Raw genomic sequence first — 25684 nt, 5'->3', positions numbered from 1 at the left:
TGGAATGAAGGGACTAGATCAGCCTTAAGGACCCCTCCCTGCTACAGTTCATTACTAGTATCAAGGACACTGAGGGCTGGCCTTACAACCCAGCATAGAAACCTTGCATTCAGCTAAGAGCATATTTGTGTTCCCAAATTTCCTATTTCCACACTTTCTCCATTTCCCTCTCTTGGCCACATATATGCCTTGACACCTTCGCCCCCCCCCCTTCCCATTAACATGGGGAAGGGGGGGACTCTCACCCCCCCCCCCCTTCTCTCAGAAAAAGTATTAAGAAGCACTGAAATAACTGTATGGGTCTCTAAGAAAAAATATTGCTACAATAACCAAAAACTTTGAGACAAACACTTTACATATTTCACACGTGACTCCATGAAAATTACATGGGGGCCTTTATAATCGTTAATATTTCCTAAAGCATTTAGCTTAGGCTGACCCCGCCCAGTCAAAGCCCATCCCATACCCCAGACCATTCCCCCTGCAAAGTGGAAGTGAAAAATATAGAGAAAACAACATCTGTGAACTAATACCGCTGGAGTTTTAACGCAGATCTCTCCGTTGTGATCTGGGGGCAAGGTTTGGCCAGTGAGGGTGTCCACCACCTTGGATGACACTCCGGGCAGCAGGTGTCCGCACCTCCCTATGCGCTCCCGACCTTTCAAGGTCACGTGCGTGATGAGAGCCTCTGTTAACCCATAAGCTGGTGGAGAACACAACATGTAAGTAATCTGCATACACAGATATTTAAAGGAAATGTAACTAATTTTTTTAAGACACACTTGATAATATCAATCCTAAAAATAATCAAATTGCCCATTTCCCCTGCCAATAAAGGCAACTTAAAGCATGTAATATTAGTGCTTGGAGTTTCTCAGGTCTAGAATTAGGGACAGGAGGGATTGATTATATTAAATTTCCAAGCATTCTCCTTATATAATGCTAAATTAAACAGACCACAAAAGACATTTAATATGAACATTTTGATAATATACATCGAAATAAAGTTATCATCTTACAACCGCAAACTAATGAACGAAAGTGTGAACCAAATAACCACAAAGAGTGTTAATTTGTCGAAAGGCGAGTTTTACAACAGGAGGACGAAGGGTATTAGTGAGATTTTTGAGTTCAGATATGAAGGGAATGCAGAGCACAGTGTTACTAGTGATGGAAACAAGTTAGGATGAAAGATATTACATATAGCTTAAGAATAGGCACAGTTGAGAAAATGTAAGGGTATGCAAAGCGAGAGAAAAACTTGTAAATAAAAGAAATTTCAGAATAAAAAACTGAGGGTCACTGATGCGTAGAGCGCGGAGGAAGAGAGAAGAGAACACTTTTCTTAACAGAAGGAGGATGATGGAGATCACGAGTTTGCAGCCAGCAGCCCTCGCGGCCGGACGTCTCTGGCTGCTCCTCACCTCGGCGAGCTGCTAAGTCGCACTTAGCAGTACTTCCTTCGACCCTACCCTGGAGGGTGGGTCAGCTGTATCGCCTCGACTTAGCCTTCGGCTGGTACTCGCCACGAGATACCATGCACATCATGGTGAAGGCTACTTTCCTGAACGACCATGCGTTCAGGAAAGACTTGACAACTGTAAGCCGTTACCAACGTCACGCCAGTCGACTTACGCCAGGAGGGAGAGGGAGTTGCTCTCTTCTACTCCCAGGATGACAACATCGACCATATGGCATTGGATTCCACCAGGAAAGCTCTGCAAGAAGGGCAAATCAGCCTTACATTCTATCGACACTTTCTTGTTGATCGAACAGTGATCGTCAGAAGAGCCAGCACTTGGGTCACCGACAATGCAACCGAAGACGTCTTTGAAAGCTTCACAATCTAAAACCCCTCCATGGAACCATCCACACTATGTGTCATTTACTCTGCTAACAGCCGTCCAACCTTGAAACTGGCCTTCATCTTGGTAGCTGTAGCGGACCTCGCCTACTCACAGGGACTCGCCTACTCACAGGGAGTTTTGGAGTCAAGATTCCACTGGAACAAATCAAGAAATAACGCTTCTGTAACCTCAAGCACTGCTTCAAGTGCAATCAGTATTCACACACCACCAATAAGTGCAATGAACAGGGCATTAAGTGTAGTATTTGCGCAGATCACCTTTACTTCGTCTGCCAGGCTGACTGCGAACGTTGTCTCCTCAGTGATGGTGATCACATTGCTATCTCCCATCGCTGCTCTCGCCAACAGGAAGAAATACGGAAAGTTGAGGCAACCACTACTCGCCGAGCGCCGAGCTAGACTCGACCTGATATTCACCTTGAATGAGTAAGAAATAAAGGTAGTAAAATTTGAAGCCCCCCCCCCCATGGGAATGAGCAACTACAGCGAATTGATATTTGAGAATCTGGTGAATGTTGGGATAATGAATCTCAGGAAGGGATCGGAAAGGAAAAGGCTAAATTACAGAAGAGGAAAATAAGACGAGATGAGGAACTTCCTAGTGGAAATCCCATGGGGAAACAGAACTACGAAAAAAAGTCTGAGCAAGATATGATGGATTATGTCACAAGTACCAGGATTCTGCAGACAGGTTTATCCTTGGTGTTAAACAAATTTTTTTAAAAGAAACAGAATAATCCATGGTTCAGTCAGGAATGTAAGGTAGCGAAGCAATTGAATTCAAGAACATGGAGAAATCAAAGGAATAACAGAACACCAGAGAGCAGGGAGAGATGCCTGAGGGCCAGGAATGAGTACCTCGGAGTGAGGAGAGAAGCTGAGAGACAGTATGAAAGTAACATCACAAGTAAAGCCAAGACCCAACCAAAACTGCTCCACAGCCACATCTGGAGGAAAACAACAGTGAAGGAACAAGTAATGACACTGAGAAAAGGTGAGAACAGATACACAGAAAATGATAAGGAGGTATGTGAAGAACTCAACAAGAGATTCCAGGAGATCTTTACAATAGAGAAAGAAGAAGCCCCTGTACTAAGAGAGGAGGCAAGAAACTAAGCTACCTTGGAGGAATTTGAGTTCACCAGTGATGAGGTCAAAAGGAATCTGTTGGAGCTAAATGTAAAAAAGGCTGTTAGGCCTGACAGAATCTTCCCATGGATTCTAAAAGAGGGTGCAGAAGCAATAAGTGTGCCTCTCTCTATGGTGAATAACAAGTTACTGGAAACAGGAGACCTACTGGAAAGCTGGAAGACAGCTAATGTAGTCCCAATATACAGAATGGGTGACAGGAAAAAGACACTGAACTACAGGCCAGTTTCCCTAATTTGCATTCCATGCAAGATGATGGAGAAGATCCTGCGGAAAAGCTTCATAGAAAATCTGGAGGGAAAGAGTTTTGTAACACACCAACAGCATGGGTTCAGGGATGGTAAATCGTGCCTCACAGTCATAATAGAATTTTATGACCATGCGGCAAAAATTAGGCAGGAAAGAGAAGGGTGGGCAGACTGCATTTTCTTGAACTGCCAGAAAGCCTCTGACACAATACCCCATAAAAGGTTGTTTCAAAAGTTGGAGAAACAGGCAGGAGTTAAATGTAAGGTGCTTCTCTGGATAAGGGAGTATCTAAGCAACAGGAAACAGTGAGTAACTGTGACGGGGGAGGCATCAGAGTGGCGAGATGTCATCAGTGGTATCCCACAGGGCTCTGTACTTGGACCCATCCTGTTTCTGATACATGTAAATGATCTTCCAGAGGGTATAGACTCCTTCCTCTCAACGTTTGCTGATGATGCAAAAATTATGAGAAGAATAAAGACAGATGAAGATAGATAGAGACTCCACGATGATCTGAACAAACTGGAGAAATGGTCTAGAAATTGGCTACCAAAGTTTAAATGTGAAAAGTGTAAAGTAATGAAATTATCTGAAGGGAGAAGGAGGCTGAACACAAGAAACCATCTGGGAAGTGAAATCCAGCAAGAGTCAAATAGAGAGAAAGATCTGGGGTTTGATATCACACCGAACCTGTCCCCAGAAGCTCAAATCAAAAGGATATCATCAGTGACATATGCTAGATTGGCCAACATAAGAAGTGCCTTTAGTAACTTGTGTAAGGAATCGTTCAGGACCACTTACCACTTATGTCAGACCAATCCTGGAGTATGCAGTTCCAGCCTGCAGTCCCTACCTAGTTAAACACAAGGCAATGTTAGAGAAGATTCAGAGGTATACCACCAAACTATTCCCAGAACTGAGAGGTAGGAGCTACGAGGAAAGGCAATGGGAGCTAAACCTCACGTCCCTGATAGACAGAAGAGTAAGGGGATACATGAGCACCGCCTGCAAAATTCTCAGGGGAATTGATAGGGTGGACAAAGACAAGCTATTTAGCATAGATGGACACGATTAAGAGGACTCAGGTGGAAACTTGCCAATCACCGACTCCGCCACGGCAGATGCCGGCTCTCAACACACTGCACAGTACTGTGTACACTTTATCTACTGTGGCTAATAAGATTACCGGCCTCAACTACAGGGAATTCGTGAGGATTCTTAACCTTCTCTTTACTGCAAACGGAACCCCTGACTTTCACATTTCCAAAGGAAGTGTTTGCCACCTCTACTCCAGTTGCAAGTTCTACTCTTGCTCCTGACACAGACATCACTGTCAACGCTGGCTCCTGGGTTAGCGAAAAGTAAGCCTTGGTCTCTTCCTAAACCCTTCCCAGTGTGAAGTAGTCTCGTCCAACCCAGACATCATAGCTAGCATAAGATCCAACCTGCCCGGAACCTACGTCACTATAACTGTGAACAGCACACTCCCTGGAGCCACCCCCCCCCCCCCCCCCGGGTCTAATGACATTCAGGAGATCCTCGGAAAAAAAAATCACAGACCTCAGGTGGATGGAAGAGACGATACGTGACATCGATGCCCACGATGCTTTTTATCTCCTCACTATATGTCTATCCCTTCTGAGGCTAACCTACTCTGAGGTGCAAAGAGTTTGAAGAGTATGATTTCTTACTCAAGACAATGCTAGAAAAAATTCTTTTTCATGCGAGCCTGAAATAAATAAATAAAATAAATAAATAAATAAATAAATAAATAAATAAATATATATATATATATATATATATATATATATATATATAATATATATATATTATATATATATATATAATTATATATATATATATATATATATATATATATATATTATTAAATAGTACCGAAAAAGTAAGATTAATAATTCTAACACGAATTTTCTCAATCTTTCATACATTTCTTTTCACTGTTGGAGGTAATTCAAAAATCAATTCTCCAAAATTCATTTTTATTTCTAGTCTGACGCGACACTTGAGCGCGTTTCGTAAAACTTATTACATTTTCAAAGACTTTAGTTAACACATACACAACTGAATAGAACTTACACATCTCCGATTTTGTTTATATCTACATTTGAGTGAGGTGGATGGGGTGAGGTGGTATTTAATAAGGTATTAATTTCATCAACACAAGCCAGAACATGAAACAATGGGTATTGAATAGAAGTGATTGTAGAAAGCCTATTGGTCCATATTTCTTGATGCTTCTATATTGGAGCGGAGTCTTGAGGTGGGTAGAATATAGTTGTGCATTAATTGCCTGTTGATTGCTGGTGTTGACTTCTTGATGTGTAATGCCTCGCAAACGTCAAGCCGCCTGCTATCGCTGTATCTATCGATGATTTCTGTGTTGTTTACTAGGATTTCTCTGGCGATGGTTTGGTTGAGGGAAGAGATTATATGTTCCTTAATGGAGCCCTGTTGCTTATGCATCGTTAAACGCCTAGAAAGAGATGTTGTTGTCTTGCCTATATACTGGGTTTTTTGGAGCTTGCAGTCCCCAAGAGGGCATTTGAAGGCATAGACGACGTTAGTCTCTTTTAAAGCGTTCTGTTTTGTGTCTGGAGAGTTTCTCATGAGTAGGCTGGCCGTTTTTCTGGTTTTATAGTAAATCGTCAGTTGTATCCTCTGATTTTTGTCTGTAGGGATAACGTTTCTATTACCAATATCTTTCAGGACCCTTTCCTCCGTTTTATGAGCGGTGGAAAAGAAGTTCCTGTAAAATAGTCTAATAGGGGATATAGGTGTTGTGTTGGTTGTCTCTTCAGAGGTTGCATGGCGTTTCACTTTCCTTCTTATGATGTCTTCGACGAAACCATTGGAGAAGCCGTTGTTGACTAGGACCTGCCTTACCCTACAGAGTTCTTCGTCGACTTGCTTCCATTCTGAGCTGTGGCTGAAAGAACGGTCGACATATGCGTTAACAACACTCCTCTTGTACCTATCTGGGCAGTCGCTTTTTGCATTTAGGCACATTCCTATGTTCGTTTCCTTAGTGTAGACTGCAGTGTGGAAACCTCCGCTCTTTTCCATGACTGTTACATCTAGAAAGGGCAGATTCCCATCCTTTTCCATCTCGTAAGTGAAACGCAGCACGGAACTCCGCTCAAATGCCTCCTTCAACTCCTGCAGATGTCTGACATCAGGTACCTGTTTAAAAATGTCGTCAACGTACCTGCAGTATATGGCCGGTTTCATGTTTATGTCGACTAAGACTTTTTGCTCGATGGTACCCATGTAGAAGTTTGCAAACAGGACACCTAGGGGAGAACCCATGGCGACCCCATCTACTTGCTTATACATGTGCCCATCCGGGCTCAAGAAGGGTGCCTCTTTAGTACAAGCTTGGAGTAGTTTCCTTAGGATATTTTCTGGTATGTCAAGAGGAGTACAGGCTGGATCACGATACACTCTGTCGGCTATCATCCCGATTGCCTCGTCCACTGGTACGTTAGTTAACAGCGATTCTACGTCCAACGAGGCTCTTATCCCTGTGGCCCGTGTGCCCCGCAGTAAGTCAACAAATTCCTTTGGAGACTTCAGGCTGAAGGCGCAAGGAACATAAGGAGGACACTACAGCCGAATTGAAAGCAATGGTCACCAAACTGATCGAAACTGTGAACGCCAAGAAATCCGGACTCCACCTGCCAAAGATCATTGGGGAATATAAACCTGGATATGCGTATGGAAATGTCAAGACACACAAGCCTGGAAACCCACTTCGGCCAATCATTAGCCAGATACCCACACCCACGTACAGACTGGCGAAGCGACTCAACGTCCTGCTGACTCCTTATGTTCCTTGCGCCTTCAGCCTGAAGTCTCCAAAGGAATTTGTTGACTTACTGCGGGGCACACGGGCCACAGGGATAAGAGCCTCGTTGGACGTAGAATCGCTGTTCACTAACGTACCAGTGGACGAGACAATCAGGATGATAGCCGACAGAGTGTATCGTGATCCAGCCTGTACTCCTCTTGACATACCAGAAAATATCCTAAGGAAACTACTCCAAGATTGTACTAAAGAGGCACCCTTCTTGAGCCCGGATGGGCACATGTATAAGCAAGTAGATGGGGTCGCCATGGGTTCTCCCCTAGATGTCCTGTTTGCAAACTTCTACATGGGTACCATCGAGCAAAAAGTCTTAGTCGACATGAACATGAAACCGGCCATATACTGCAGGTATGTTGACGACATTTTTACACAGGTACCTGATGTCAGACATCTGCAGGAGTTGAAGGAGGCATTTGAGCGGAGTTCCGTGCTGCGTTTCACTTACGAGATGGAAAAGGATGGGAAGCTGCCCTTTCTAGATGTAACAGTCATGGAAAAGAGCGGAGGTTTCCACACTGCAGTCTACACTAAGGAAACGAACATAGGAATGTGCCTAAATGCCAAAAGCGACTGCCCAGATAGGTACAAGAGGAGTGTTGTTAACGCATATGTCGACCGTGCTCTCAGCCACAGCTCAGAATGGAAGCAAGTCGACGAAGAACTCTGTAGGGTAAGGCAGGTCCTAGTCAACAACGGCTTCTCCAATGGTTTCGTCGAAGACATCATAAGAAGGAAAGTGAAACGCCATGCAACCTCTGAAGAGACAACCAACACAACACCTATACCCCCCTATTAGACTATTTTACAGGAACTTCTTTTCCACAGCTCATAAAACGGAGGAAAGGGTCCTGAAAGATATTGTTAATAGAAACGTTATCCCTACAGACAAAAATCAGAGGATACAACTGACGATTTACTATAAAACCAGAAAAACGGCCAGCCTACTCATGAGAAACTCTCCAGACACAAAACAGAACGCTTTAAAAGAGACTAACGTCGTCTATGCCTTCAAATGCCCTCTTGGGGACTGTAAGCTCCAAAAAAAACAGTATATAGACAAGATAACAACATCTCTTTCTAGGCGTTTAACGATGCATAAGCAACAGGGCTCCATTAAGGAACATATAATCTCTTCCCACAACCAAACCATCGCCAGAGAAATCCTAGTAAACAACACAGAAATCATCGATAGATACAGCGATAGCAGGCGGCTTGACGTTTGCGAGGCATTACACATCAAGAAGTCAACACCAGCAATCAACAGGCAATTAATGCACAACTATATTCTACCCACCTCAAGACTCCGCTCCAATATAGAAGCATCAAGAAATATGGACCAATAGGCTTTCTACAATCACTTCTATTCAATACCCATTGTTTCATGTTCTGGCTTGTGTTGATGAAATTAATACCTTATTAAATACCACCTCACCCCATCCACCTCGCTCAAATGTAGATATAAACAAAATCGGAGATGTGTAAGTTCTATTCAGTTGTGTATGTGTTAACTAAAGTCTTTGAAAATGTAATAAGTTTTACGAAACGCGCTCAAGTGTCGCGTTAGACTAGAAATAAAAATGAATTTTGGAGAATTGATTTTTGAATTACCTCCAACAGTGAAAAGAAATGTACGAAAGATTGAGAAAATTCGTGTTAGAATTATTAATCTTACTTTTTCGGTCATATTTAATAATATATGTCTACAGGAAAGACTGCTACCAAAATATACTATGTATATATATAAAATATATACTATGTATATATATAAAATATATACTATGTATATATATAAAATATATATATATATATATATATATATATATATATATATATATATATATATATATATATATATATATATATGTATATGTATGTATGTATGTATGTATGTATATATATATATATATATATATATATATATATATATATATGTCGTACCTAGTTGCCAGAACGTACTTCTCAGCCTACTATGCAAGGCCCGATTTGCCTAATAAGCCAAGTTTTCATGAATTAATTATTTTTCGACTACCTAACCTACCTAACCTAACCTAACCTAACTTTTTCGGCTACCTAACCTAACCTAACCTATAAAGATAGGTTAGGTTAGGTTAGGTAGGGTTGGTTAGGTTCGGTCATATATCTACGTTAATTTTAACTCCAATAACAAAAAATTGACCTCATACATAATGAAATGGGTAGCTTTATCATTTCATAAGGAAAAAATTAGAGAAAATATATTAATTCAGGAAAACTTGGCTTATTAGGCAAATCGGGCCTTGCATAGTAGGCTGAGAAGTGCGTTCTGGCTACTAGGTACAACATATATATATATATATATATATATATATATATATATATATATATAAATATATATATATATATATATATATATATATATATATATATATATATATATATATATATATATATATATATATATATATATATATATATATATATATATATATATATATATATATATATTGGTGTATACTGGCAGCAGGTTTTCTTTCAAACATGTTTCATTGAATATGACCGCATATTCTGTATTTATTATTTTCTGGTTTAGGGCTTCTATCCCTCTAACTATTTTCTTAGCATCAGGGCTTAATTGAAATAGGAGTTCTCCCAAACTCATTTTCGTACTTTTAAGGTGAAGAAAAGAAGTGATTACTATAGAGTGTATTACACTTATTTGTATAATTTGCACGACGTTTCGAACCTCCATGGTTCATTCTCAAGTGAACAGATCTTACAATACTAGTTGATTTTATACCCGCATTAGGTCAGGTGATAATACAATGAAGGTGAAAACATGGGGGGATACATAAGGGATAAACATAGGGGCTGCAGAAGGCTTATTGGCCCATACGAGGCATCTCCTATCTAAACACAAAGATTAATCCAGTGTAATTGGCCTGTTATGTTGGACATTGTCTTCTGTGTTGGCATCGATATGTTCTTGTCTTGTCCTTACTCTCATGGTGGGTAGAGTAAATAGTTCCGTGATTTGGGTGTTCATGGTAGGTCGCTCTATTCTTATGTGAATTGCCTCAAGAATTTGTAATCTTCTTGAATCTTGGGTTTTGTCTATTATGCAAGTATTCTTGTTCAACATTTCTCTTGTTAGAGTAATGTCATGGGCTTGTCTCATGTGATTCCTAGGGGCACCAGATTGAAGATGGCATGTCAAACGCCTCGTCAGCTTGGTCGACGTCATACCTATGTACTTACATTGAAGGTTACATCCTTCGTGGGGGCAAGTGTACATGTATACAACGCTTGACTGCTGTAGAGGGTTCTCCGTCGACTTCGGGCTGTTTTTGATAAGGAGTTCGGAAGTCTTCTTGGTTTTGTAGAATATTATCAGGTTTATGTTTTGGTTAGGAGTAGTGCTTTTTACTCCTTTACGGATTATTTCTTTCATTATTCTTTCCTCTTTTATATGTTCACTGTGCATGGTTGATTTGTAATATAATTTTATTGGGGGTGTTGTGGTTTCTGTTCTAGGTTCTGAATTATACCAACGGTCCAAGTGTCTTCTTATAGCAGCGTTTATTTCCGCGTTGCTATATCCGTTGTTCACCAATACCTGAGTTACTCTTTCAAACTCTCTACTCACGTTGCTCCATTCAGAGCAGTGGGTAAGCGCTCGACGAATATAGGCATTGAGAACACTGGCTTTGTATCTTTGGGGGCACTCACTTCTACCGTTCAGGCATAATCCTATGTTGGTGGGCTTGGTATATACGTTGGTGCTTAAAGAGGTTCCTGTTTTTGTTATTAGTACATCCAGGAATGGCAGACTGTTATTTTCACTATTTTCATGTGTAAATCGGAGTACTGACTCTCTCTCTAGGTGTCTTTTTAGGTCAATTAGTTCATCTGAGTCTTTTACTATTACGAATATGTCATCTACATAACGGCAGTATACAGTTGGTTTTTGTCTGCTACTGAAGACCCTATCTTCGATGGTTCCCATATAAAAATTAGCAAATAAAACTCCTAAGGGGGAGCCCATTGCTACTCCGTCTATTTGTAAATACATGTCTCCTTGTGGACTGATGAAAGGGGCTTCCTTTGTACATGCTTCGAGAAGACTTTTCAAGTGTGGCTCAGGTATGTCTAATTTGGGGGTGCTCTCGTCTCTGTATACTCTGTCCAGTATCATTCCTATGGTTGTGTCGACTGGGACGTTGGTAAAAAGGGATTCAACGTCCAGGGAAGCGATGATTCCATCGGGCTGGGTAGATTTGATCAATTCTTGGAAATCTGCTGATGATTGTAGACTAAACTTACTTGGAGTGTATGGAGTTAGGAATTCATCGAGTTTCTTTGCCAGGTGATAAGTTGGGGTTGGTATTTGGCTGATTATAGGGCGTAGTGGGTTACCTGGTTTATGCGTCTTAACATTGCCGTAGGCATATCCTAAGCCATAGTCGCCTTGAAGTTTATTGAAATGCACACTACCTTTCTTTGCGTTGATTGCTGTAATTGTTTTGTTTACTTTCCGCTTAAGGTCTTCTACGGGGTTCCTCGTGATTCGTTGAAATTTGGAGTCGTCACTTAGGATGTCGCTAATTTTGTTCATGTATTCATGGGTAGGAATCAATACATATGCTGCTGTTTTGTCGGCTTTTCTTATTGTTACGTCTTTCAGATTTTTTAGTTGTTTCGCTGCTTCTTTGAGTCGTGGGGTTAAGATTGTAGATGAATATGTTCCTCGTTTTTTCCCTGCTTCTGCAAGTAGTTCAGCTTGAAGTGTGTCAGTGGTGATGACTTTTTTGTTGTCTTCTAGCTTATGGATATCGTCCAGAAGCATTTCGATTTCCAGGCGTTTTTGATGCATCTTTGGTTTAGATAAGAATTGACAATTTAGACCAAGATTTAAGAGGTCTCTTTGGTCCTGGGTAAGATCATAAGAAGTCAGGTTAAAGTAGCCATCTTTCGGACGAGGGATTTTTAGCTGTCCACCGTTTAGGGATGTTAACTTACGGAGTGTCTTTGTTTCTACAAGAGTTTTATGTTGTTGTTTCAGGTTAAATAGTTCACTGTTGATGGTTTGCTTGAGTTGGATAGGGATGTCGTACTGGGTCCATTTGTTTAACAGATGCTCCGCCTGCTCTATAAAGGTTTGGAGGGCTTCCTTCTTCTTGTTTAGTTGATGCCGAATGAGCTCTTGCCTATACCTATAGGTAAACTCTGTATTGCGGACTGCTGGGTCATGTGGGTTTAGAAACCCACATGACCCAGCAGTCCGCAATACAGAGTTGAATGCGAGACGCGGGTTAAGGGAGGCGGCGACGCCATTGTAGAGCGAGCGTGCCTGGACATCGGACGAGAGAGAAGGGTCTTGGCGTCAAGAGTGGCGAGACACGTGGCGATTGGGAGTTATCAGCAAGAATTACACTGATACCCAACTAATAGTGAATAATTATTCTTCCGCGTGCTCCATAGTGCTCGGCCAATCAATAACGCGTCTATAATTAAACGCCAAAACCCACAAATACGTGTACAACGCCGTGAAAGTTTGGGACTGGCAGACGCGATATCGGCAGACTTCAGTAGTAACTACGCTCACGTTAAGTGTAGTTTCTTTCTTGATGCATCATTTAAGATTGTATATTTGTGAGTAGTCTGTCGTTACATAGTGAGACGACCCCATATCCAACGTTAGTACCACATTGGTGTTTCTTCTATTTTCATGAATATTGAGATTAAAAGTAGCTTATTCCAATGCTACTTAATATTCTTTAAATTTCAGCTCGTATGTGAGGAGTCAACGAGTCGTTAACATCATTCGTGTTAAACACCTCTAATTTCTTCTATGTGGAGATCCTGAGATCACGAGGACGAATCACAAACGATATCATAGAAATCGTCTTAAAGCTAAGACTTTTTGTACACATTTAATTCTTCCAATTTGAAAATTTATACAAATTTGCATGATTATTATATTGAATATTCTTACCATATATGATGACTGGAAATTTATGTGTTTACTTAGACGGTTGCTTCGTAATTTAATAATCATTAATATTCACAATTTGAGTTCACATATTTGAATCTATAGCATTTTAGATCATAATATTATTTACTCAGCAATGAACTGGTGACGAACCACACTAGTTCCTAGACGTATATGAAGTTCTAGTAATACCCCCCCAATGTAGGTGTTTGAGGCTCTGACTTTAGTTAATTAATCATAGAGTCCATTCATTATTTCAAGTGATTATCCTTTCTAATAATTATCCATAGACACTGGTTCTCTAGTGTTATTCTAATGATCACTTTTATTTGTTTTCCCTCTTTTCTCAAAAGTGGGTGGTCCTTCGTTATTAAATTAAATAAGTAAATAATTGAATAATTGAGTCAAGCCCCAGATATCCCAAACCGAAGCATCAGGAGACTGTTTATAACAATAACAACCGTTGATTGGCAAGTTTTCATGCTTGTAAACTGTATAATAAATGTAACCAAAGCCATCAAAGATTGAGGAAAGATGTACACGTTCGTAAGTAATTGCGTAACTGCTTCATGAATCTTGCCCCAGATTTTCCCATCACTGAAATATAAGAAACAGTTCAAAAAAGAAATGAAAACAATGAAAAAAATAAAAAATAAACTATACTCACGAAATTAACTGTATGGTAAAAACACAATTTTTAAATTCCAACACAATATCATACAAAATAATTAAATCAAAATTAAAATAAATTGAAATCTATGAAAATTTAATTTATCAATGAAATCGGAAACATTGAATTGGAATCGTAACATAATTAGTATAGTGTGTGTTGGTCTTATGTGCAACAGATGGCGATGTGTTTCAAAAGACGCATGTTTTTACCTGTTACAGGGTATCTACAGGGTGGCATCTATATGGTAGTATATAAAAACACGCGCGTATTTGAATGGAACGTTGTGTCAAAATTTCAAAGCAATTAGTGAAGAACTTTAAGAGATTACAACATGTGTTGCTCCTACGTCCAACAGATGTCTTTAAAAAAAAAAACATGTTTTTTCCTGTCACAGGTAAGGCATGTATATAGTAGGTATATAAAAAGGCACGCCTATTGGAATGCAACATTTTGTCAAAATTTCAAAGAAATCGGTAAAGAGGTTTCAAAGATTTCCCCTCACATGAAAAACCCATGAAAAACACAGTTTAAAAAAAAACATGTTTTTTTCCCGTCACAGATGTGACATCTATATAGTATGTATATAAAAATCCGCTCGGAAGTGAATGGAACGTTGTGTGAAAATTTCAGAGCAATTGGTGAAGAACTTTCGGAAATTATTTTGAACAAATGAACATTTACATTTTTATTTATATAGATAGATATAAATATATATTGGCAACGAAGCAGTAGCCGACAGGTAGGGACGGCATGGCCTTCTCTGCCAAAGGACAGGAGGATGGCTTGCAAGACAAGACACCAGACCACACACTAGAAAATGAAGGGACGACGACGTTTCGGTCTATCCTGGACCATTCTCAAGTCGATTGTGAATGGTGTTACGTACCTCTATAAGATACGTAATTAAATAAATTAATATGTACATTTATAATTGTGTATAAATTACAAGTATGTATATTGATATACTTATATGTTCTATGTAAAATAATTTCATGTTACATTGTTGGCGTTAGGCCCAAAGTATCGTGGGAATGATTGTTTTATTTCTTTGTGTACTCAGTTTCCCATGGGAACTAATGATTTATATGTGATCATATGTGGGTAACATAGGTGAATAATAATTGTGTGAACTGTATCTGGCAAATTGTCGTGGGATAGTCCGTTGCTGGATGAGCATGCCATCATTCCCCTTTGTATGTGTATTTTAATTACTATGTAAAGCAATAATTACCTTATTTTTGTTATACCAATATGTATTGACCATTCATTACGTTAGTTTAAGATTACTCTTGTTACAATATATTGCTCCATTGTAGAATTAATAAATATTGTAACTTTGACAATTTTTCGGGGGGGCAGAGGCAATGATTTTGACTCCCGCAGATATGTAGGTCAGTAGCTGATCCGGAACCAGAGAGTTAACATCTTGTGGAGTTAAGTTTTACATTATTGTTCTGTCATAACCATACATATAATAATATTATATTAATTTCTGGGAGAGACAGTAATATTTTAATTTGATATATTTGGGATAAAGTAACCATCTGTATGCTATTGAGATTTATGTAATATATATATATATATATATATATATATATATATATATATATATATATATATATATATATATATATATATATATATATATAAGTTTTATATGTATTCCTTCAGTCCTAAAGGAAAATTTTAACAAAGTGCTCATTACTTATTAATTAAGGGGTTACACTGGTGACCCGCTCTTGTGAACAGCAGTTTAGTAACCCTAGACCTTTTTTAAAGTTGGCAGTTGTAGGGTCACGAGCCATAACGAACGATAAGTAACAAATGGTCCAGGATGGACCGAAACGTCGTCGTCCCTTCATTTTCTAGTGAGTGGTCTGGTCAACATATTTCAGCCACGTTATTGTGACTCATCATCTGCAGGTTAACAACATTATTAAGAGAAACCTTACCACAGCCGGCTGTCCAGCAGAGAGAGTGCCCTGTTACCTAATGCCCCGCAACTCTGATGAACCTGTCGGTCATCCAGACGGGATCACGGTGAACCCCTGGAAGAATGGCAGACAGTTGGTGTGGGACTACACTTGCGTTTCAACTTTAGCCAACACCTACGTTGACTTCAGTGCTGCACAGGCAGGAGATGCTGCCAATCACCGGGAAGCAGCCAAGTCACTAAATATAGAGACCTTGATCACCACTACAGTTTTGTCCCCATTGCCTCAGAGACACGTGGTACCTGGGGTAAAAATGCTGCTAGTTTTCTGAAGGAGATGGGTTCTGAGCTAATCGAAACAACTAGTGACCCTAGAGCCGCCAGTTTTCTCTTTCAGCGCCTTAGTGTGGCGATCCAGAGAGGAAATGCTCACTGCATCCATGGTTACTGCCCACAATCTGAGGTGCTGGAGGAGCTATACAACTTGTGACAAGTAGCTTTGTACCCTGCATGTAACCAATGTTGTAACCCTTTTTGTGTAATGAAATTTTTAAATAAATTTAGATATATATACACATATTTTTTAATATAAATTCCCCTCTAATTAATTCTTAGTCAATGAACTCTCATTACATGCAATGGTTTGGAAGTTTCCCCCTGTGGTTCTCCGTTTCCATTCTGAATTAAAGATGTCCCCTGATTCTCAGTAAGTAAACTGAAGAGTTGTTATAAATTGTCCGAAGTAATAATTTCCAAGATTCCTACGTCCTTCGAGAATAATTATTCATTTCTGTCCTTCCCTGGGATATCACTAATGCAGTCACATTGGTTACAGGGGGTGGTGGCAGAGGCAGGGAAAAGTGTAAATTTTAATTATCATTAAGGAGAGCAACAGAATGGGTTTCTCCTTTAGTATGTCAGTTGACATAGCGGCAGTACATTTGTGGGTCAAGATGGATTTTGTATGCTGTGTTAAACTGGAGTATAGGTCAGGTAGTAATCTGGTGTTACATCACAATCGGGGAAGAAAGGGGAAGAGGACAAGGGGAAGAAAGAGGAGCTTAACCAACTCACAGGAACACGTAAAAGTCGACTCAGGGCACTGAAAGCAATGACCTGGAATGGACATGGAGCCTCTATTTCTGTCCTTAAAATGATGTACACAGCCTATGCGCTCCATCATAGACTATGCCGCACCAGGTTTTGCACTTATTCCCAAAGCGATAAGAAAAAAACTTGAAAGCATACAAAATGAAGCCATGACAGTCATTCTTGGAGTCCCACGAACTGCCAAAACATGAAATCTACGAGAGGAGTTGTCTCTCCCCAGTGGTAAAAGCCGAATTCAGGAACTGCTTAATATTGCAATTAAGATTCTGGGCTACTTTCAGGGGGAAACAGGAGAAGCAAAAAATGGCATCACATATCAGTCTGATACTTCGAAGAACTTCACCGGCTTGAGCAAGCCCGTGAGCTCATGCCTGTAGAATGATTACCTCCCTGGGTAGATGACCCATGCAGGATCATCATCAATGAAATGACAACGAAAAAGTCCAACATGATAGCTCAAGCAATGAGGCACAAGTATCTCGAGGAAATCTATAAAGAAGCCGGAAATGAATTAAATAATACTAATAATAATAATAATAATAATAATTAATATAATAATAATAATTTTTATTTAGGCAAAGGTACATACATAAAGAGATTTTACAAAGTTTGTTGGCTTTATAGATAGAGCTAGTACATACAATGCCTAAAGCCACTATTACGCAAAGCGTTTCGGGCAGGAAAAAACACTACTGACTAAAGCTTAAAACTAATAGGTAAAAAGAAAAAAATGCATTGAGTACAAATAAAAATAGGGGTAAAAGAGGGGGGGAACATTGTTGAAAAAACAGCACAAATACAATTACAAATTATTACAGAAAATTACATTAAAACAGCGTTGATTTGAAAAAAAAAAAAAAAAAAAACATGGGTTGACAATAGAGGGGTAAGGTAGGTTACAGGGAATTTATTAGGTATAGCTTCGTTTTTAACTTAAACTGGTTGAGAGAGGTACTGTCTTTAACATGGTTGGGAAGGTCATTCTACATTCTGGGCCCCTTGATTTGTAGAGCATTTCTGGTTTGATTAAGTCGTACTCTAGGAATATCAAAACTGTATTTATTTCTGGTGTGGTGCTCATGGGTTCTGTTACAACCTTCTATGAAGCTTTTGAGATCAGGATTGGCATTACAGTTTAGCGTTTTATATATGTATAATACACATGAGAGAATGTGCAGTGACTTAATGTCTAACATATTCAGGGATTTGAGTAGGGGTACCGAGTGATGTCTGGGGCCAGAATTGGATATTGTCCTAATAGCAGCTTTGTGTTGAGTAATTAGAGGACGTAAGTGATTTTGGGTAGTAGAGCCCCAAGCACAAATACCATAGTTGAGATATGGATAGATAAGGGAGTAATAGAGAGTCACCAGGGCAGGGCGTGGTACATAATATCTGATCTTAGAAAGAATGCCCACAGTTTTTGAAACTTTTTTTGATATGTTTAGAATGTGTCCCTGGAAATTCAGCTTGTGGTCAATGAGAATGCCAAGGAATTTGCCATCTAATTTGTTACAAATTTGGGTATTGTTTATTTTGAGATTTATTTGATTAGAGGATTTATTGCCAAACAGAATATAGAAAGTTTTGTCAATGTTAAGGGTGAGTTTGTTGGCAGTTAGCCACAGATGGACTTTATTTAGCTCAGTATTTACTGTGGCATTTAGAGCAAGGGGATCAGGACTGGAGTAAATGAAGGTTGTGTCGTCAGCAAATAGGATTGGTTTGAGGTGTTGGGAGGCATTTGGAAGGTCATTAATGTAGATGAGAAAGAGGAGAGGGCCAAGTATGCTGCCCTGGGGAACACCAATGTTGATGGGTAGGGTGGGAGAAATTGTATTATTCACAGAAACACATTGGATCCTGTCAGTAAGGTAGGATTTGAGGTATTGTAGGGAGTGTCCTCTGACACCATAATGATGTAATTTAAGAAGAAGGTTTTGGTGGTTGACAGTATCGAAAGCTTTACGCAGGTCCACAAATAACCCAACAGGGAACTCATTTTTATCAATAGCTGTATGAATCGAGTTAAGCATACTAATAAGTGCATCGTTAGTGCTTTTTTTTGGGCCTGAAGCCATATTGGCAAGGGCTAAGTATATTGAGTTTGGCTAGATATGAGTAAAGCTGCATATAGATTAGTTTATCAAAAATTTTTGACAAGTGTGGCAGGATTGATATAGGTCTGTAGTTGTTAACATCTGTGAGATCACCACATTTGTGGACAGGCGTTACTCTCGCTTTTTTTAGAATATCTGGAAAGGTTTGGAGTTCAAGTGACTTGTTGAAGAGCAAAGCAATAGCAGGGGCTAAAGATCTGGAGGCTTTTTTGTAGATTAAAGTTGGTATCTCCTCAAGGGCACCAGACTTGGTTTTAAGGGAAAGGATTATCTCATTGACGTCAATGGAATTAATAGGCTTTAGGTACAGAGACTGGGGATAGTTCCCTGTAAGATAGTCCTTAATGTCAGTACTGGAAGATGGAATATCATTAGCAAGGGATGAACCAATGGAAGAGAAGAACCTATTGAACTCAATAGCAGAATCAGAGGCTGAAAGCTGACCATCGTTATTAGACAGGAGAGTCGGTTTGTTATTTAAAGACTTCTTTGATCCCAATATTTGTGAAATTGTTCTCCATGTTTGTTTAATGTTGCTCTTTATTTGGGTAAATTTATCTTCGTAGTATTTAGTTTTGGCTCGTCTAATTATCTTAGATAGCAATAATGAGTAATTCTTTGAGAATTCTTTGGAGACAATTCCTAACCTATACTTTTTCTCAAGGTCATGTTTTTTATTAATAGATTTAAGTATTCCCTTTGTAAGCCAGGGATTGTTAAGCTTTTTGGTTGTGACTTGTTTTGTAAGCATAGGACAGTGGGTATTATAAAGGCTAAGAGTTTTTTGAAGAAAAGATTGAACTGCTAGGTTGATGTCCTCTATGTTACCTAACTCGGACTCCCAGTTGACATTATCAGTAGCAGTTATAAAATTGTCTATAGCAGTTTCATTGTGTAGTCTAAAACGTATCTCTCTTGACTCAAGAGGTGGTTTGCTAATGTTAGTTAAGAGAAATGTGGGGTAATGGTCTGTAGTGCTATCGGTGATTATACCTGAAGTAAGCGGAGAGGTTATATTTGTCCAGATGTGATCTAGAGTCGTGGCAGTGCTATCAGTGATTCTAGTAGGTCTAGTGATTAAGGGTATGAGGAAGCAGGAATTCATACAGTTGAGGAAGCTAACAGCAGTAGGGTGTTCTGGCTCGCAGAGGTCAATATTAAAGTCCCCTGCGATAATTAGGTGGTTTTTGTTCAGTCTGTTATCAAGTATTAGATTTCTAAGGTTTGAGTTGAATTCGGACACATCAGTGTTAGGAATTCTATAAACTGCACCCACAGACAGGATAGACTCGGCACCCTTGACTCTGAAGCTGGCGAAGATATACTCCCCATAGCAGTCTCTAGTTCTAATTTCTTTTAAGCATGTTAGTTCTTGGTGGTAGTAAAGAGCAGTGCCACCACCTCTCTGAAGTTGACGACAGTTGTGGATTGCTGAGTAGTTAGGCATGTTAAAGAGTTGAGTAGTATCATCTTTCAACCATGTTTCAGCAAGTATAATAAAAGAGAATTTGTTGTCAATAGCTTCAATCAAGGCACTAACATCATCGAAGTGTTTACCTAGGGATCTAACGTTCAAATTGATTACAGAGATATTGTGACTATGAGTTAATACATTGTTTACATCATGTGCTGCAAAATATCTGCAATTTAGATCATTAAATTGATTATTGTCATAGATAGTGGATAAGAGGTTAAGTTCTGGGTCTATACTTGACTGCATAAAAAAAGCTGATTGCAGGAAAAACAAGAAAAACAAAAATAAATAAATGTACACAATACTGTACCAAACAAACACAAAAGGGGCTTACAGGGGTACAATGTAGTAAGGGAGTATGGCTAGGCTAGGAAACCTAGGTAATGAATGAGATTAAAGAAAAAAACATATAAACATGGACTATACAAAACACAAGATATAGATATACAAAACAAAAATATAAACAAGACTAAGCAATACAAAAAAAAATTGAGCAAAAATGAAAAATCAGGTAGATTGCTTACAGGTACTCTCAGGTACACTGTAAGTAACAATAGACAGAAAATATATATCAATATAGAAAAGAATGTCACAATACAATAAGATAAGCAATTACATGAACAGATGAAAAACAAATCTGCTGTAAAATAGGAAGTAATTATAGCAAAACACAATATAATAATATAACAATACAATAAGAGCTTACAAAGTATTGAGTCTGCTAAATTAAAGAATAATTATGGCAAGACACAACAATAAATGCAAGCAAACAAGGAAGTGAAACAATTAGAGGTAGAATTAAGGTCACTAGATAGCCATGGAGGATACACAAGTTTGGTGGTGAGAACAAAAAATTAGTAGAGACTGTCAAGATGAATATATAAAAAAATTTGACAAATGATAATTGTAAAGTAAAATAATCTTAAAGATAATAAATTTTATTAAGCTTAGTTTTAACTTATAATTAGTATGAACTTAATTAAAAGAACAAAAATGAGATCAATAATTGATTTCAATAAATGACATAGATCAATACAAATAAATTTAAAATATAAATGGAATAGGGTAAGATTAGATTTAAGAGTAAAATTTTACAATGAAACTGAGGTAGATGCTTGCATAAGTGCATGGAGACTTGATGGATTATTTAGGAAATTATATGAATAGGAGAACATCAGGTAAATGGTAAGGCAGAGACAGCATCTTAGACAAAGTTAGATTAAGTTAGGTTAGGCTCAGGCACTGAAAGAGTTATTTTAAGTACTGGCATTGATCAGGTTCAGGTTTTCAGATATACCACAATCACTTAAGAAGGCCAGGAGTTGTTGGTCACATTTTATTTCATATCTTTTTCCTGTAGCTTCTTTCTTCGCAAAAATCGTACCATTCCTTGTGTAGCACTGCTTGATAAGACCAGGGTTTTGTTTGCGAACTTGGCGCAGCCTGTAGAGGAGGGATCCACGCTGCTTTGTAAGACACTCATTTATATAGAGGTTGGTTTTTTGCTGAGCAGCTGTTTGTATGAGGTCAAACTTCGCAGAGGGATTTGCAAGTTTGATGAGCATTCTCCTGTTACGGGGATTGTTTTTGTCTATCCTAATAGCCGATTTGATTTGAACATTGACACTGATCTTTGAATTAATTAGGGTGTTGGCTATGTTACAGCAATCCTCACCTTGTTGTTCAACAGGTAGATCAGTAGAGCTAATTATCAGGGAGTCATGAAGTTGTTGTTGTTCTTGGTCATCTTTGGAAGCCGCCTGGTGAGTCTGAAGGAGATTGATCTGTTTTTCCAGCTTTTTAAGGAGGTCACTTTGAGCTGCGAGGGTTTCTTCAGCCTGAATCTTACGTATTTGATCCATTGCATCATTTGCAACAGTTTGTATGTTGAGAATTTCTTGGTTGTTGTTCATCGACGATTCAAGGAGGCGGTCTATGGTATGTTGTTGTCGGGTGACTGTGTCTTGGAGGGCCAAAATAGCTTCTGATTGCATTTTCACAAGGTTGTGCAGTTTCTGGAGCCATGGATTACTTCGGAGAGGTTTGAAGTTTGTACAGGGAGCCATAGATTGAGTGAATTCTAAAGCTAGAGATCCGAGGTGAATTGAAGGGGGGGAGTGAGGAGGGGGAGCGGATGCTGTGTTTACAAACATCGGCGAGGGTTGCGGCGTTGCCAGTGTTTCATTCAGAACTCTAGGAGTAATGGAACCAGAGCGAGAGGCACCCCTACCTTGCTTGTTGTTATGTTTGGGCATGTTTTCGACGAATAGATTCTTGGTAGCGTTTCTAAAGGTAGATACTTGGTGAATTATAGTAGGGATGACTAGCGTATAGGGAACACTTGGCAGAAGGGTTGTAGAAAGGCAGGCGAAAATTGGTTAATTTTGGTTGATTACTGTTGAGGTTCACTGTGAGTTATGTCATATTAAGTCTCCATGCACCTAACTCGTGCTAGGCAGCAGTTAGGCCATGCAACGTTGAGTGGAGACGAAATTAAACACGAAATTTCAGCAGCTGTGACGGAGCCGGTACCACCGCCAGCGTTTCCCGCCGTTTTATGTATCCCTCACAACGCGGAAATGAAGGAAAAGTCCGTATTGAGAACTGTGCCTCTTCAATACAAGCAGAGCTAACTGCCATTGTTATGGCGATAAGATTCCTTGAACAAAGCACAGTGCAGTGATATTCACTGATTCTAAAGCAGCGCTACAAATCCTTAATAAAAATCTGGCAGAAAATCTTGCGATGGTCGCTGAGATCAAGAGAGTGGTGAGAGTAATGTTCTGACCTCAGGGGGTTGGGATTAATTGAACTTAAACTTCCAAAGAGAACTCTGGTTGCTGCACCAGACTGTTACTTGCGTACAGGTGGACAACGTACCCCAACCATTCTCTGCCAGAACACACAACCGACATTGGCAGCCATACTCTCGCTACCGTCGGTCGAACAGCAATGAACTCAGCAGTGCTTGAAGTTTTCTCATGAGATCACCCTGCACGCCTCTTGATCTTGGAGAGGGGTTCAGCATCACATATCTAGGGGTACGGCTCCAATATTGGCCTCGTTGTCCGGTGTACACACCCTACTTGAGCCGCTGTGACTCCCCCACTCTCCCCTTGTTTTGAATGACCTCCTAAATTCCCCTTTTACGGATTAGTATTCCTTGCCACCCTGTCTGCAGCTGTGATCCTTTCTCTCTCTCTCTCTCTCTCCCTCTCCTGCTTTCTGGGAAGCTTCACCAGGACAAGGGCAAAAACCAGGCAACAATACACATTCAATAAACAAAATATCGTATAGTGTACATTACATAAAAAGAAATGAAAATATTAACATACAACACTCTAAGCTGCTACGACCAGGTAACAATTCGATATCCTATCCTGGCATCACCAACTGTCCATATCAAGTGGCTACTCAACTCTTGGCTTACCAATTACTATTCCCTCACTAAGTGGGGATTGCAATGTCGTCACAACACTATTGTACAATCAGCTCTAAAAGTTTATAAAACTCAGCCTATGGCTGAAACACCAGAAACATCTGCATAAATATTTCAAAAAACAAAAAGAAATCAATTTCTCACCTTACATGTCAATAAGCATTTAAGCACTCCTCTCATACATTATGTGTGATCGCAATGAACCTCTGATCTGCTCCTAGGGGCTCACTACCATGTATATCTCTAGATTATCCAAAATAGTCAACAAGGCTCTTCTGCAGTCCTCCTAAACTGCTACACAATGAAGTTTTCATCAAACACCATTGATGCTTCACCACTGATCCCACAGAAACACGTGAAACTCCTCTTCACTGCATGAGGTCAGCCACTCACTATGGAGTGCTACTCTCCCACAGAGTTCAGCATTCACTTCCCCAGCCTCGAAGTTTCCTCCATTAACTTCTTTCCTGGCCTCGAATTTCTTCCATCAACTCCTCCCACAAGCAAACCTGCAATTTCCCTTGCCATCCTAATAAAAATGTTTCCCTACTAAAACATTATTAAATGTATTCACAGAAAATAAAACTACACATCCAAAACCTCTTTAAAATCTAACATGTCGCCCGACGGTCCTCCCCCATCTAGGCGAGCCCATTTGGGACATTGCTGGCAGCCGCCCCGGGGCTCCCTCACTCAGTCAGCCACTGGCCTCTTGAGAGGGTGGATGTATCTCTCTGTCCTCCAGCATGTTCCACTATCTCTAATATGTTATTTCAGCTCGCTGCCTTGATGAAACATATATACTATATTCATAAACACTTGCCATGATCGCTAGGCAAACGATCAACCACTGCAACAAGTGTTATATTAACTTACCCAAGAAATTATCTTTCGAGGGCGATCAGGTCCCGATCCTCACAATGGCTCCCACAGGTCACCCAAAAAATCGCTATAGGACTGACTCACAGGCTTCTTCTGGTCCTGACTTGAGCCTTTAAGTCGTCCTCAGGCATCACACATAATCGCCTGCTTGATTGCCTCCTCTTGTAGGGGCACACAACTAGGGGTTCCTCATTTTCTGCCAGGAGCTCAAACACAGTACAACCCTCTCTCACGATCACTGTTGCTCAAGTGAAGGTCAAGACGTCGTTGGGAGCCTCACATCATGTTAGCGTAATATCGACATCTCCCTCCATGCCAATTATTTACATGTTCATCATCTGCTCATAGTCTAAAATTAGTCACCTACATTTATTGCAATACATATATATATATATATAATATATATATATATATATATATATATATATATATATATATATAAATATATATATATATATATATATATATATATATATATATATATATATATATATATATAAATATATATATATATATATATATATATATATATATATATATATATATATATATATATATTATATATATATATATATATATATATATTATATATATATATAATATATATATATATATATATATATATATATATATATATATATATATATATATATATATATATAAGGCCTCTCGCCCTTTTGCTGCAGTGAAATACACGGACCTCATCGGAAAAGTCAACAGAGGGTCAAATAACCTTGATGCACCTGATACCATCAAAGCCTGGCACAATCTGTTACTTTTTGGCAATGCATGCTTAGGTGTACCAGACAGAGGAGGCAAGACACTGGCCTCATCCGTCAATAAAGCAATTAGGGATTTTCCTAGGGCTGACAACCTAGTCCGCCTCCCCAAACACACCAAACACCGCCGAGGCAGACCAAGTACGACAATCAGC

At 39.3% G+C, this 25684-nt stretch overlaps 1 protein-coding gene across 1 annotated transcript in view; it reads right to left on the bottom strand.

The window, feature by feature from the left end:
• LOC138356517 (probable 4-coumarate--CoA ligase 3) overlaps positions 1–25684 on the bottom strand; it is a 159145-nt gene that overhangs the window by 4290 nt on the left and 129171 nt on the right. The window contains exon 4 of the mRNA XM_069312672.1: positions 534–703. Coding sequence (XP_069168773.1) covers positions 534–703 — 170 coding nt within the window. The remainder of the gene's footprint in view (positions 1–533; positions 704–25684) is intronic.

The sequence above is a fragment of the Procambarus clarkii genome, chromosome 73 (genome assembly GCF_040958095.1).
Source record: "Procambarus clarkii isolate CNS0578487 chromosome 73, FALCON_Pclarkii_2.0, whole genome shotgun sequence".
Taxonomy (NCBI): domain Eukaryota; kingdom Metazoa; phylum Arthropoda; class Malacostraca; order Decapoda; family Cambaridae; genus Procambarus; species Procambarus clarkii.
This window is presented reverse-complemented; position numbering and strand designations above follow the sequence as displayed.